The sequence below is a fragment of the Onychomys torridus genome, chromosome 12 (assembly GCF_903995425.1).
Source record: "Onychomys torridus chromosome 12, mOncTor1.1, whole genome shotgun sequence".
In the NCBI taxonomy this organism is placed as follows: Eukaryota; Metazoa; Chordata; class Mammalia; order Rodentia; family Cricetidae; genus Onychomys; species Onychomys torridus.
In genome coordinates, this window is record NC_050454.1 from 38,401,550 (window position 1) to 38,418,273 (window position 16,724).

A 16,724-nucleotide genomic window follows, 5' to 3' on the forward strand; every position below is an offset into this window, starting at 1 on the left:
AATGAAGCATCGAAACAAATCTCAACAACCTCAGAATTCTATTACAGATTTAAATCATTCTAGTTTATTTAACATTCGATCATGTCTATATTCTGTCTACCAGGTCATAAACTTGCAGCAATAACTTGGATTGACAGAATGCCAATATTCTTTCTACCCACATGCAATTCAGTACTTCCTAAGCTGGTTATTTCATCTATTCTTCTTCCTTGCTGGTTTTATAGATAGGGAATTACAATTATAATCTCTTCTGGGTTTGATAATAAATGAAATAATTTTCTTAGCCATGTAATGCTTTCCACAGATATGGGTATTATAAATCTGAAAAGATACAATATATTAAATTATTGTTTTTATTCACATGATAACAACTAAAATTGGGAAACCATTTTACTTTTAAAATGTTACCTGCTTAAGTATCAGAACCTCTCCCAAACAAAACTCATTCTCAATGACTTTGACTCTTAAGTTATTTTAAATTTATAATTTAAAATTTAATTTACTTTTAACCTAATACTTTAATCTAATACTGGTGCTTGAAAATTACACACCTATCGGGTACTATGTGATGTTTCAATACGCACACATTGTGCAATATTTCAATAAGGATAAAGATCTATCTCCTCAAACCTTTTTTATTTTTCATTGTGAAAACATTCAAAGTCATTTTCCAGCATTTTGAAAGATACAGTACATCATATTCACCTTACTGTGAAATGGCACATCAGAACTTCTTGTTCTTAGGTAATGTGCTCTCCACTGATCACCCAACCATTGTTATTCATCCCAAATTCTGGTAACCACCATCCTCTCAGCTTCTCTGAGATATACCACTTTATATTGCACATTGGAATGGAGAATGCAGAATTTATTCTGTTTAGCACAGTGATTTCTGGCTCTAACTGTGTTGCCACAATTTGTTACACTTCCCTCAGTGAGGACTTTATCAGGAATTGGACTGGAAGCCATTCATATCCCACTTCAGCAAAGGATCTCTGTATTCTGTGTGTCCTGAACATCTTAATGAAGGTGAATTCAGAAATGATGAACTGAGCTGTTTGGGGGTGAACATTTCAAGGTGGCATACCATCTGTGGTTCCTGCTCACTGCTCTTAGATTTATAGTTGGAGACAGCAAAATGAAGTGTGAAAACAGTTGAAGTATAAATGTAGTTCAGCAAGTAAAGGAATCTGAGTAACTTTAAAGTTGCAATAAAGGCAGGTGCAGACAAAGAATGTACAATTTGTAACTGTTGAAGAGATTAGAGCTATTACAGAGCATAGAGTGTGTGCTGGGGCAATTGAGAAAGTGCCTAGAGCAAAACTCCACCTATTACAAGATCCTGGATATGAGTATAAATTCATTAGGTAATAGAATACCTTTAAAAAGGGTTTTAGAACACTTGGTTAGAAACGTCTTCCTAGGGAGGCATTTTCCCATGTTCAAGCAGGAAGGTATAGTATACTAATGCAGCTGTGGCGTAAGTAAGCCAGGCTAAGGGGCAGTAGAACTTGGTCTCTTTGGTACTGCTTTTCAGGCGTGGAAAATGTAAGCCATGATGAGGGTGGTAGAGGCTTGCATATAGAAAGCCACTGAGGCCAAGCAGTGTGTTCCAGGGTCAGTTTCTCTGCAAAGAGGAACTGAGAAGCCAATGATTGATGCTTGTGAATTGTAAGTCACAATAGAGGAGATGCCAAAAAAGTAGGACATTCAATGAGGAAATCAGTAGGTACTGAGTGAATCTGACCAAGTAAGACCCCAGTTTCCACAGGCAATAGAGCTGGAAGGGCTGCTGGACACCAGCTGATGCCATGATGCCCTGATGAAGGATGATGTGTAGCTTCTTTATGTGCTGATTATTTGCTGTGCTAAGCTCTGATTCTTGTTTGGTCCTGCTTGTTCTAGCTGTACTTCTAGTTCCTGACATTTGTAATGGGGATGACAACTTATCATTGTATATTGGAATTATGCAGTATTTTGTTTGCTCTCTCTCTCTTTTGTAAATGAAAAAATGTACATTGCTGGAGGATGTCTTTCTGTATGCTGTGAATATGTGTTGCTCTGATTGGTTAATAAATAAAGCTGCATTGGCCTATGGCAAGGCAGAGACATAGAGAAGAGAAGGGAGTGGAGAAAGGATTGGAGGAAGAGACACCAGCCTGCCACCCAAGGAACACCATGCCAGCAGACTGGTAATGCCACGGAACATGTGACAAAACATAGATGAATAGAAATTGGATAGTTTAAGATATAAGAGCTAGCTAGCAAAAGGCCTGCCATAGACCATACAGTTTGTAAATAATATTAAGCCTCTGAGTGATTATTTTATAAGCAGCTGCGGGACTGCAGGGCCAGGCGGGACTGGAGAAACCTTCTGGCTACAGTACATTTCCTTTAGACAATGAATACAGGCAACTAATTCCTGCTGGAAGAAGGAGAATTAGCCTCTCCCAAGGATAAGTTCCCTTTTTGTTTGTTTAGTATTAAAATGGTTAGTCCTGAAGTCATATACACACAAACAACAAAAATGGTTGTACTTACATATATCTGTACATACACATATGTACACATATACACATACATACACATATACATACATATGTGTGTATGTAACAATAATAAAGAAAAAAGTTATATACTTGAGTATTGGGTGTGGTTTGGAGGGATGGTATTTGGGAGAGCAAGAAAAAGGAAAGGGAAGTGATATAATTTTACTTCAATTAAATTTAAAAAGTGTAGTTATTCATCAACAATGATACTATTTAGAATTATAACATGCAGTGAAGAAAAAAAAGACATTTCTCAGTGTTTTCAAATTTCTGACATGTTATTCTGAATTTCTGGGACAATAAGTCAGTATTCCCAGAGTCTTCAAAATTATGATATTTTTAATGTGCTTTTAATAGTCTTCATACTCTTCAGAATTGAGTAACTAAAATTCTTGTTTAAAGAATAAAATATGCTAAATTTAGTGGTACTTATAAAAACTACAGCCTATAGAAATATTTACTGAAAACATTTAAAACTTAGGTTTCCTAATAAGGGAACAGCCCCTCAGTGGACATTTTCCATTTAAGGATTTACTTGGCATTTAAAATGTGCTAAACATTGAGAAAGCATTCAAAAGACTGACACAAAGTACCCTATATAGTGAACTCTTTAGTGAGCATTTTGTCTTTTCATTACACTTTCTTGTTCTCCTTTCTATGTTATACTATAACCACACATGCATTTGTTTATTTACATGTCTGTATGTCTTATAGCCTAGGTCCATATATGAGGGAGGACATGCATTTTTCTGTCTGGCATTGGGTGTTCTTTCTCAATATTACTCTAACTCCATCCATTTTTTTTTCCAGAAAATATTGCTACTGAACCTTTTCTTTAGATCTGAATAATATTCCATATTGGAAACTGTGGTGATATTTTATTTCTGCTGAAATGTGGTGATATGACACAGAAGTCATGCAATGTTAGCACATGCCTTTAATCCTATCACTTGGCAGGCAGGATCTCTGTGTGTTCAAGACCACACTGAAATTTAAGGCATAGTGGCATAGGCCTTAAATTCCCAAACTAGTTAACTATGGAGGTCTGGAAGTCTGTAAAGACAGACAGGAAGCGACATAGCTGGGTAGAGACAACAAATCAGATGGTAGAACAGCAAGACATATTAGACAGGAAGTAACTTGCATTTGGAAGTTGCAGAGTTGGTGAGGTAAGGTTGGCTGGTGGCTTTCCCTATTTCCCTGATCTCTCTAAGGCTTTCACCCCTATATTTGGCCTTGTGTTTTTTATTTAATAAGACCATTTAGAAATTCTTCTACAGGAAACATGTAACCTGATTTTGTATTTAGGGTTTTTATCAGTATATATTCATTATATAGTGTCTAGTTTCATCTAGGTAATTTTTCTCAAGTCTATCATGGTCTTTGATTATACTCACTCTTTCTATTCCCTTTCATTCTTCTCCCTCCCCATTTTATCTCCTCTTACTGGTCTTCTCTTTTTCTCTTGTCTCCTTTCATTTCACTCACATAGACATACACACAGCACTCAAGCATCTACAAGCATTCTAAGTCCCTCTTACCTGTCTTATGTGTCCTTTTGCCTGCATTCAGTACTATCTCATCACCTAATACTACCTTTTCATGCTCTCCTTTCTAAATATTATACTATACATACATTCATAATTGTTAATATATAATCATACATACATATACTATAGCCTAGGACTTGCTTATGAAGGATAATGTTTCCATTTTTTTTCTTTCTGATTTTGAGTGACATCACTGGGTAGTATACATTCTAAGTTCATTCATTTTTCTGCAAATTTCATGATTTTTTTGACAGCTGACTATGTGTGCACTTTGTATCTTTACTACTCTTTCATTATGCATTCATCTGTTGATAGACATCTATGGTGGTTCTATTTCATTGATATAAATAGATCATCAATAATGTGGATTTTCAAATAAAAAGTAATTCTAAGATCCACACATGAGAGAAAAATATGTGCTGTTTTTTCTATATCTGACTTAATTTGTTTGCTGTGATGATCTACAATTGCATTCATTTTCTACCATATAACATAATTTCATTCTTTGTTATGTCTGAAGAAAACTTTTGTGTATATAAACCACATTTCTTCATTCATCTGTTGACAAACATCTAGGCTGATTTCATGACTTAGCTACTGCAATAAATAGAGATGTGCAGCTATCTCTGTAGCAAATTGCCTTAGATTCTTTGGGTATAAACCCTTAAGTGGTATACTTCAGGCAGATGCTATTTCTATTTTTAGTTTTTAGGAACATCTATGCTGATTTCCATAGTGTCTAGACTAATTTAATCCTAAGAACAGTATAAGGATTCCCTTTTCCCCACATCCTCACTAGCATTTAAAAAGAGTCTTAACATTAGACTAAATGCATGTTGTATCAGGAAATATGTAGAAACTAAGGGCAGAATGTTATAGTTTACAGAGATGTGCTGGGGTGTCAATTTGAAGAGGAGCAGACCTGTTATGGTTAATTTTCACTGTTCTCTTAGACTGAGAAACACCTAAGACATTGGTGAAGTATATCTTCAGGTGTGTCGCTGAGGGTGTTTTTAGAAAGGCTTGCCTTAAATATGGCCAGCACCATGCCTCGAGGTGAGGTGCTAGGATGAACAAAAAGAACACATGGAGTAAGAAATCTGTGCCCAAGTATTTTGCTTTTTGCTTCCCAATCTGCCAAGATGTGAGCTGCCATTCACAGGCTACCTACCATGCCTTAGCCTTTCTCATGAACTCTATCCTCTGAATAGTCAGTGACAGTAAACCTCTCCCCTTAAGTTGCTTTTGTCAGACATTTGGTCCCATCAATGAGAAAAAGGACTCAAGTATTCAGTATGAAACATAGAACCGCCCATTGATGGCCTAAGCAAAGGAATGCATATATCGCCACTATACATTACCTTCTAGATGGACTGCTGGTGGATTTTAAGTTAAGGAATATACAATTAAGAAAGTTTTTGACTGAAAATTATGGAGGACAGTATATTTAGGAGCTCTCCTGATAGGTTCAAAGGGTTACTAATATTCTGTATAGCTGAAATCAATAGGTTTGCTTGTTTTTTTGTTTTGTTTTGTTTTTTGTTTTTTTAATAAACAAAATGGTTTCTCATAAGGTGGCTATTTTTGACTTAAATATCATACTATATTAGTTTTTGAAAAGCAGCTTCTTCCAGAGAGAGTTTCTTATTCTTCTTTCACTATCTGTGTATGCCTTCTGTACTCTGTTGACAGACCCATGTGTGTGCCAACGTCTTGATTATTAATAACCAGGTGAATTTTGTTCCATGTTTCTCCTCATTTCCTATTTTTAAAATTTAGAGGTGATCTCAACGTTCCTTCAGAAATGCTAAAGAATAAAACACCACACCCAGTGACAGAAACAACTGAGTAGGAATTGGGAAGAATGATCTATATTTTTCTAAAGAATAATAGTTTAATTAAGAGGAAATTAATGGTGTGAAGCTAAAAAAACAAAAACAAAAAACAGTCAACCAAAAAAGCAAATAACAACAAAAACCTCAACCAACTTGCATTTTCCTGCAGTTCCAGAGAGCTGAGATATGCCATCTGTAGCAACAAGTTCTGGTATTATCCAGTAATGTTCTTCTTCCTACTAGAAATTACCATACAAGCAAAAGAATTTTTCTTGTCTAATTATGTCAAGTGGACAATAGAAATAACTGCTAAAGATGCCCAATGCTATGCTGCCTTTCACTATGAGAAGTGGAATGCACAGACTGCCTTACATAATTTTAATAGCACAGGCTTTTTAATCTTTGAACATTTTATTTGAAAACTACTATTTGATTTTTTTAAAGGGTGTGTGTCCATGGGATAGGCACATATGAATGCAGATTCCAGTGGAAGCCAGAGCCATTTGGGCCCTTGTAGCTATGAGAGGCCTGACATGTGTGCTGGGAAATAAACTCTCTTCTTCTGGAGGAGCATTCCATAACATACTCTTTACAACTGAGCCATTTGCTCATCTCCACATTTTTTTTTTGATTGGTGTTTGAGAATTTCATATGTGTGTATGACTTGTCTATATCAATTCTGCCTCCTACTCCTTCCTGTCTGTCTTTCAGACTTTCCAGCACTCCTCCTTATCCATTTTACAGCTTTTCTTGAGTTTGAATTGGATCCATACTCATTAGAGTAATACAATAATGATCACATTGAAAGTGGGTCTTGAAATTATGCTTTATTTATTGCTTTCCAATGGCTTAAGGCTGCTTCATTTCTTGTTCATTTCTTTGTGTGTGCATGTGGGCGTAGATGTACATGTGTGTCCATGCATGTTAAGGACAGAAGCTTCAGGAACTCTCTCATCTCTGACTCATTGCAAATTACAGGCTTATGCTACTTTTTTTGGTAGAAGTTCATTTCTCTCTCTCTCTCTCTCTCTCTCTCTCTCTCTCTCTCTCTCTCTCTCTCTGTGTGTACCTTCATGTTGGTGCCTACAGAGGTCAGAAGAGGGCAACAAGTCTCTGGGGAGCTAAGGGCAGTTGTGAGTTACTCAATATGGGTGCTGGGAACTGAATTCCAGTGCTCTGTAAGAGTAGCAGGTGCTCTTTCTCTTCATCCCCATTCATGCCTTGCTTTTAAAAAGGTTTCAGGGGGCCCAGTGGTAGTGGCGCACACCTTCAATCCCAGCACTCAGCACTCAGGAGGCAGAGTCGGGCAGATCTCTGTGAGTTCGAGGCCAGCCAACTCCGGTCTACTGAGTGAGATCCAGGACAGGCACCAAAACTACACAGAGAAACACTTAAAAACATTTTATGTAAATAATTTATAAATACAACTACCTGTAAATCAGCATATCCATAATAAATATTGTATGTTTATTAGTGTGCCAGGCATTGTTCTCTGGACTCTTCATTTCTAAACTAATTTCATCCTCATGACATTCCTATAGTGGTTGCCATCATGAGATGAGTTTAACAGGTGAGATGCCTGTGTTTTTTTTTGTTTGTTTTTGTTTTTTCCTTTTGTTTGTTTGTTTTGGTTTTTCAGATGCCTGTTTTTTTTTTTTTTTTTTTTTAAAGCAGCACAATCAGGGCTCGAAACAATAGCTTCCAGAACCCAAGCACTTGTCTATGTGGATGAATCTCAAAATGACACTGCAGTCTCCATTTGTCATTTGGACAGCATAAAAAGTCTCCCCAAATCTGTATGTCTCCCTATAGAAACATTCTGGAAAGGAATTACAGATATTGTGCTTCTGTGGCTACTGAACATATTGTATAGACAAGTTATCTATGAACAGCAAGTAGGTTACAAGGAGAATGGCTGGGAAAATCTTTAGATTTTTCTTCTAGTACATTCTATTTATGACAAATCATTTTTGGTAAGTTTATGATAATCATTTTAAGACTCTATTATACATTTTTTTTAAAAAGCACTTTCCCTCATATTCTCCTATGGGACTTAAACAGACAAAATTTCCCACTTGTAATTTCACTTGTAAGGGGCATTCATGAAACTTCGGAGAGTGGCAACGTAAAATCACTTCTGGGGAAGGCATCGGAGGCGCTGTCACACCCTGAGTCTTCTAAGAGTCCCTGGAAGGCTAGCAGAAAGCTCTACATTTCCCAGTAGTCATACAGATGTTGTGGCTTCCAAATTGTCTTTTGGTTCCATAAGTGATTCTATATATACTCATCTGGTCTTCTGTATTATTCCAGATCAGAAAAAAACCACCAATAAATTTAAAATAAAAACACAATTCTGTTTTATCTGTTTGGCATATCCTCATATGGCAGATAGAGACTGGAGATAACTGCATTGAAATCATCATACAGTGTTAGTTATCCTTCTCCATACTCCATCTTCTACCCTGTCCTCCTTCCACTACCCAATATAATCCTCCTGTTCCTTGATTTTCTTTCCCCCTTCATACTACCTGTATTCTTTATTTCCTTGCAATTCCCACAATCATCATCTCTTGAGTTTCTTACCTTCTATGAATACTTTACTTTAAATACACATATCTAAAGATTCAAAGCTAATTTCCATATATGAGAGTAAAAATACATGGAATTTGTCATTCTGGATCTGGGTTACTTCACTCAGAATGATTATTTCCAGATCCATCCATTTACCTATGAGTTTCATATTTCTTTTTAGCTGAATACTATTCCACAGTATATGTAAACCATATTTCATTATCCATTCATCAGTTGGTAGACATATAGGTTGTTTTCTTTTCCTGACTATTGTACATTGAGCTGTCGTGGAATATGAGCTTAAGATGTGTTACATTCATTTATGTTATAGAATGTTTGCTTTAACAATGCAAAGATGTGTTGCCTTCTTTTGTGTTGCATTTGTTTAACTCTGTAAAGCTGTGTTACTTTGCCTGCCTAAAACAGCTGGTTGGGCTAATGAAGAGCTGAACGGCCAATAGCTAGGCAGGAGAGAAAAATATATGGGGCAGAGAGAATTAATAGGAGGAAAAATCTACAGAAGAGGGAGGAGTGAGAAAAGGGGAAGAAAAGGAGAACATCAGTTGCCAGACACCCAGCCACATAGCCAGCTCCAGAGTAAGAAAGAAAGACAGATATACAGAATAAAGAAAAGTAAAAAGCCCAGTGGTAAAATGTAGTTAAAAGAGAAATGGGATAATTTGTTAGAAAAGCTGGCAAAAACAAGCCAAGTTAAGGCCAGACACTCATAAATAAGAAGAAGTCCCCATGTATTTATTTGGGAGCCAGGTGGCCGGCCCCCAAAGCGTAAAAAAACAAAACCCAATTACACTGAGCAGAAACGAGCATGGATAGCAAAGTCTATATGAGGATTTAGAGTTCTTTGAGATACTCCTGGGAGTGGTATTGCTGTACCATCATGTGGTAGTTTTTAGATTTTTGAGAAACCTCTACACTGATTTCCATGGTGACTGCACCAGTTTGTAAATCACCAGTAATGGGTAAGTCTCCCTTGCTCCCATGTCCCCACATCCACATCAGCATTTGTTGTCATTTGTTTTATTGTTCTTAGTCCTTCTTCCAGGTAAGATGAAATCCTAAGGTAGCTTTAGTTTGCATTTCCCTGATGGTTAAGGATGTCGAACATTCTTGGTCATTTGCATTTCCTCTTTTGTGAGCGCTCAGTTTAGTTCCATCCCCTAATTTCTTAATTGTTTTCTTTCTTTGTGTTTAGGATCCTCTGTGGATGACCTACAAAGGGTCTTGTAGTTCCTGTATAGAGTTTTTGGAGCACTTGTTCTTCCCTTAGTTTTCTAGCTCAGTCTTATCCTGGATAGTGTATTTCTTTCTTTCTTTTTTAATCTGTCTTTATTTCTATTTCTAGCCATGTGCTGCTTGTCCAATTCATTGTGCTTTGACCTAAGAACCTGGATTTTTCAACAAGACCCTGGGATACTCTGGCAAGTGCTGAACAGACTCAGATCCCTGCCTATAATACCATCTCTACAGGCTCCTTAGGATGAACTTTCATTTCGAATGAGAAAACGATTGCTAAATGCATTACACATAATTAGATCACTGACTACCTTCTTCCCAACCGGGAAGTTACTATTTATATCCAAATCCTTGCTGCAACTTTTACAAGATGTTTAAGTTTTCTTTCTTGAAGTTCAGTTTTGCTAAGTGCACCTCTGCAAGCTGCCTGTGAAAAGAACCGTGAAAAGCCCATGTTGTGTCAGAGTGCGGCTTCCACTGTGCTTTGCCCTACAAAGCAAAAGAATGAGTGCCGAATGGAGATGTATTTGTTCCAGGGCTGGTGTCTCTTTTACTCATGTTCTTAAGTGGCCCAGCTGCCCAATAGGGCATGCATTCCACCCTGAGGGAATGGCTCTCTGGAGGGGAAGAGGTACTGAAGCAGCCAGGTCCCTTTGGTGTTCCTAATTAGGGAGAAAACATAGCCACAAAACCATCCCACTCAATGCCAAGATTAAATGCTGATTCACATGGAGACTCAGCTAAATTAGAAAATGGTGTAAGGCTGTTTAGAAATTTCCTTTGTAAGAAGAAAATGATTCTTTGACAAATCCTTCAAAAGACTTGAGCACGTCTTTAAATAGAACCAAAATAAATGGCATAATCTAGAATAATAAACAAGATCTCTAAGTGCTGGGTATGATTTTAGTGAGACTTTAAATAGCTATGTAAGATTTATAGATTTTGAGATTCAAACTTATTCAAATAATAGTAAGATAAAAAGAAGCTTTTATGTTAATAAGAAGGCTTAGCCAAGGTCAAAGGCTAGCACTTTTTAAAGATTGTGAATAGACACACATAAATGGGTGGGAGATTATTTAAAGGCTCTTTCAAGATTTTTCATGTCTTTCTGGCAGACAAGAAAAAGCTCAGAGCATGTTCAAGAGTTTGCTATCAAATGCACTATGCAGGAGCTTTCTTCCCTTGTTACTGCACCATCAAGTCTATAGAATGGCGACCGTGCTCACTTCTAACCCTGAGCAGAACTTTGAAAGCAGAACATCCAGATGAACAGGACACAGGGTGCTTCCTTTCTGAGTTTCAGGCTGTTTGGCAACCCCTTGAAACTTACAGAATGTGTGTCCATCTTCTTGGGGGAAGAGAGTCTACAGGCTTCCTTTAACTTTCAGTTTGGGCATGGGGATGGAGACTAAAGAAATGACATGCTTTCAGTTGTTCTGTTAAAAAGATGAGTGTTATTTTCCAGCCCCACCACCCTGAAGCAACAGCAAAAAGCAAAGCACAGCTGTGAGGAATCTGAATCTGTGCCCTGTGCCACTCTATCATGTGACTTGTCCAGAGGTTTCTTTCATCTCATAAACTGCTTTAAAGTTTCTGAAGCCTAACGTTTGTGGGGTTTAATAACATCTTCAATTTAACATATGCTCCTATTCTGACTTTTTAAAATTCCAAATGATAGTTTGAATTTGCCTTCTTTAATTTTCAATCGTTTCCCTACTTTTGGAGTACTTTTCCTTAGTGAAGTCTAAGTACCAAAGCAGATTGGCCATTTCCTTGACTCTCACACATGTCACATAACAAAGAGACACTGGAAGGGAAATGAGAAGAAGGGTCATTCTCATGGTACAGCTAGACAAACAGGTGCTCTGGAGTGGCATCTGCTTCTAAGATTAACCACGGAGGAAACACTGGGGAGATTTTCAATGCTCATTTTGTTTTCTGAACTCATGCATTTAAAAGTCTCACTTGCTCCCATGTTATTGAGCATTAGCCAATATATCCTACTGTTTTTCTCTACCCTAGACTCAGAAAAATAACCCTTTAAACTGACCTTTCTAGAAATAAGAAATTCACAAATGATTGACGGTTATTACATAAATACTGACAGGCTTGTCTATTTTCTGGGTCTCATGATCTAGTGACTATCCTAAGATTGAAGTTATGTGTTAGAAGTAAATGCCATAGTAGAAAAGCTGTTGCTCAATAGCAGAATGTGACGCAAAACAGAGGACAGAACATAGCTACATATCTCATTTAAGTTTGACTGACAGGAACCAAATTAGCAAAGGCCCTAGAACAGGTTTGCTAATTCTTCAATGACACGGGAAATGTCTTGAGAGAATGTCAAGTTCTGTGGCATATAATCAATTAGTAGATGCCCAGCAGGCATTACCCTTCAGCTGGTTCTGGGTGTATCCTGGTAGCTATGGGAAAGGAACATGCTTCCTATCCTTGGTTTGATATCCTAACCATGAAGGAACATCCCTGTGGATATTATGTGACAGGGGAAACTTCAGGATATTAAATGTGTGAAACAATAAAAACTTCATGTGATGACTGCATAATTCTTCATAACTCAAGATTATGAAGGGAATTAGCTAGAGGTGGGTGAGAGAAATTACAAATCACCTTTGAAAATGTGGCAGTCTTAGCTGTAAGGTAAGGAAATGTACAGGGATCATTTATGAGAGGGTTATGAGTTAGGAAAAGTGAGCTGAGTTAATTTCAGTTTGAAGGAACAGGAACAAGTTGAGATCTATAAATGTTTCATGCAGCAATTTTGTTTCACCTGATTTGTATGTAAGTCATGAAAAGGGAACTGAGTTTTTTCTCCTACAAAGGCTGGAGGCAAATTGGCTTCAAGCCTAGAAGAATAGCGTGCTGGGGCTCTCTCTCAGATCCTTCTCTGGAAGGGAGTTTGTGTTTGTGTTGTAGAAATATCTTCCTTCTGTCATTCCCAGTGGCTAAATGACAAGGGCTATTTCAAGGTTTTGCTAGTAATGCTGAATAATTCAAAGCACTGTTAAACTTCATAATGTCATTTCTGACAGATACATCTAAATTCACCAGATTTCCACTAACATTAAGGATTAAACCACTAAACTGTTAATTGTGTTTATCTACTCCATTCTCACCAGTGAGATATCAATTACATAAACTAAAGCTACGTTTTAAAAATTGTAGTGTGAATTAATTTTCAAGAGAGAAACCACACATTTACTGAACGTTTTACAGAGCTGATTGATTCATTATAAATTTAGAGAAGTTGGCTGTTGCAAGTCCAAACCAAGTATCTTGTGTTATTTTAGCCAATGACTCTTTATTGTCCACACTGTGTATGACCTACTATTCTTGAACCTAGATAAATCCTTTGGGATATAAAACAGACCCTTACCTTCTATCAACCTAAAAGTTAAGCACACTATCAGATTAACATGTGAGGCTAATGGCATTTCCCACTTTGCTGTAACTGCTACTCCAATGCTTCCACGGATGCATTTAAAAAGTGTCTGAATTTATGGCTTTCTTTGTTTTGTTACTATGAAACTTCACGAGGGACTGGAGAATTTGGCTTAGAGGTTAAAAACACTTGTTGCTCTTACAGAGGACCCAGGTTCAGTTCTCAGCATCCATATGACACTCATAACCCTCTGCAATTGCAGTTCCACAAGACTCGACCCTCTCTTTGGCCTATGAACAGCAGACACTCATGAGGGGGACACACACACACACACACACACACACACACACACACACACACACACGTGTATATATGTGCAAAATAAATCCTAAAAGAAACTTTATTTAATCAGTTGACCTTGTTGGAAGGTGGGATTTGAGCAACCTAATATGCATCCCTGGGCTAAAGTCACTCATAGATTTTTCCATATTAAACTATTTCTCATTGTGTTTGAGGTGAGGGCTGTGGTTTTTCTATATCACCAGTCATTAGTTCTGAGAGCTTAGTTGATGAAGTTTTTCTCTTTATCTTTGACAATAACAATAAAACTTCCCCATGTCATTCTCAGCGTTCTGTTTCTCAGGACACAAAAGGGGTAGAGCATCATCAGAATTAAAATTACTAGGTTTTTAACTTACAGCATTTTAGTTTCTACTTTTATCAACAGTACTGTCAGCCATAAAGTTTCTAGGCATAGTACCACATGGCAACAATAAGGAAAACAATATTTAAGCATGTGTACTGCTAGTTGATTTTTATATATTAAGGTTAATTAAAAGGCAAGAGGAAAATATCAGAATAATTCCAAGAATAGCTGGCACTATGTTAAGAAAAGCAAACAAATGTACATCTTGGGATTTTTTTAAAAATTAGAATTTCCAGCCCTGCCAAATGTTCCATTACCCTGATGGGTGGGTCAGTCCTCTTGGATACACTTATAGCATTAGCATAATTTATACCATTACTATTATTTACAATAAAAATACAATAATTTTTATTTGAAAAGTCAAGAGTCAACATTCATGTAAAGTGCAAGGTAAGTCTGCATCATTTGGGTATAGTGGAAGATGACAGACAATGTCAGACTTCATTGAATGACAGGAAGAAAGGATTTGTGATTAAGGATGCCATGAATAGCTCATGAAAAATTTCACTAAATTCTAAAATTGAAGTTTAGAATGTGAGATATGCTATATCTTATTTCATAATTTTGGTCAGATTACTATTTTTAGAGAGGACTGAATTTTAATTTTCTATCTTAAAATTTTCTTGGTTTCTGGCTTTTCTTCAAATCATTTTTTTTTTTTTTTTTTTAGTGAAATGGAACATTAATTAACCCTCTATAGATTTGCCTAATTATTCTTTCTGTCAACATACTTAGTTTTCAATTTTCTTTTGTGGCCCATTCCAAGTGGCAAGGTCACTCTAGTCCTTGCTTATGTAAATTCTACACCAAGTGGGCATTTAGGGTGCAAATCCTTTTACCCCATATTGATCTATTTTCACGGTACTAGATAACACAGAGATGCTCCCTGCATTGCAAAGAGTTACTTGCATTTCTTCTCAATGTCTTTTAGAAGTATTTATTTTTGTATTGTTTCTCTATCAGCTGTGAGAAGAATTCTATCGCTTTCTATGGTGATGGAGAAGTGTACCAGGGATACCTACCAGCAGGAATCCTGGGGGGCAGAGATCCTCCTGCTGTCACTGGATGTGGGGCCTGGATGCTGTTTAAAAACCCAGCCCTCAGGAAGCTGGGGCAGAAGGCTTCCACTCCAATTGCTGGGAAGGATCCTTGGAAGAAACAAAAATTGATGTTAATCAGAGGCTTATTCATGGAAAAGTTGTGACCATTTACATGGAATTAAACTTAATCAATAATGACAATAAACCTCACAAGAAAGTTATAAAATTAAATGATTGAGATATAGTTTTTCTCATAAATTTATAAGATAATTTTATTATTTTTGAAGGAAGCTCTACTTAGGTAGTTCTAAATAAAGCTGTAGAACCAATAGAACGCCATAATAAAATCTATCTATCTATCTATCTATCTATCTATCTATCTATCTATCTATCTATCTCTCTTTCTCTCTGAGACAGGATATTCCTGTGCAACCTTGGCTGGCCTGGAACTTTATGCAGATCAGGTTGGCTACAAATCATAGAAACCCACTTGCCTCTGTCTCTCCAGTACTGGTTTTATAAATTATGGACTATTATACTCAGTTCAAAATTTGTAAATCTGCATTTAGTTCCAAGTATCAGGCCATGGAATGATGAGATAGATGGACATGAATGCATTTTACTTATTTCATTTGCATGATCCATACGCATATGAATGATAAAGATGCAGAAAATTGTCCCAATAGGATCTGAAACCCATGCTGCACCAAAAGGAATAGTTCTTTGCTCTGGAAGTATCAATACCAGTGCCTAAAGTGAGCATACAATTTTATACTTATAGCATGTTTTTGAAATATATGTATGCATAGATATAAAATCACAATAAATATACACATAGTAACGTGTGTGAGAAATTATCGATCAAATCCCAAAATGAATCACAGTGCTCTGTGGATATTGAGTAGAAAAGAACTTCCATCAAAGACCTGTGTCTTCAAACTAACAAACTGAGGACTAGCAGTGGGGAGTGATGTCACAGACTGACAGAGTACAAGAACAAACTCCACTGTGGAGTGAAAATGAGCAATGAACCAATTCTTCTTTGAGAAATTGCTACCTCTTGTATATGAATTGGAAAAATTACATTCTAAAGTAGAAACATTCAATATCAGTGTCTCAATGACTAGAAGATAATACAATCACTCTGAAGAAAATATAACACACATCCAGTATTAGTGAATGGACAAATCCATGGTGATCCAGATGGCCAATCTAAAGTAAAATTCTAGTTGTTCATAGAAAGCACATTTCACTGAGGACATGCATTTCATTTAGGCCTCTAGAGAGCCCACGAGGGTAAGGAACTGTGTAGGCTGTGTCCTATAGTGAGATTCATCCTGTGCTGAAGTTTAACAAGTGCCGTGTTTGTGAGGAGACTTTCTTCTGTTGTATGGCTTGAGTGTAAGATTTCCTCTATAGGTTCGTGTTGTTAAACACAGGTCACCAGCTAGTTAGAGGTGCTTTAGGAGCCTGTAGAACATTTTAAAGACTGAGTCTTGCTTGAGGAAGTGGGTCACTATGAGAAAGCCTAAAGGTTTTGAGGTTTGGCTCCAGTTTCCGTCCACCCTGGAGGAACTGTGATTAGCTTATCCCACCACAGCTGTGCCTTCCCCAACCGTGAGGCACTGTCCCTTCTCAAACTGTAAGCCCAAATAAACTCTTCTTTCCTTGTTTCCTCTCAGATGTTTGGTCCCATCAATAAGACAAGTAGTAACTAATATACTATTTTTTTCAATAAAAAAAATCTCTGCCAAAAGTAGGTTGAAGTTGGAAATATTTCTGTACCTGAGTCAGAACTAATAGCAGAGCTGGAGTACTT

The 16,724-nt window shown here is 37.0% G+C and overlaps 1 protein-coding gene across 1 annotated transcript in view; it reads right to left on the reverse strand.

Moving 5' to 3' along the window:
• Epha6 (EPH receptor A6) overlaps nt 1-16,724 on the reverse strand; it is a 956,551-nt gene that overhangs the window by 185,847 nt on the left and 753,980 nt on the right. The window contains exon 12 of the mRNA XM_036203471.1: nt 14,888-15,013. Coding sequence (XP_036059364.1) covers nt 14,888-15,013 — 126 coding nt within the window. The remainder of the gene's footprint in view (nt 1-14,887; nt 15,014-16,724) is intronic.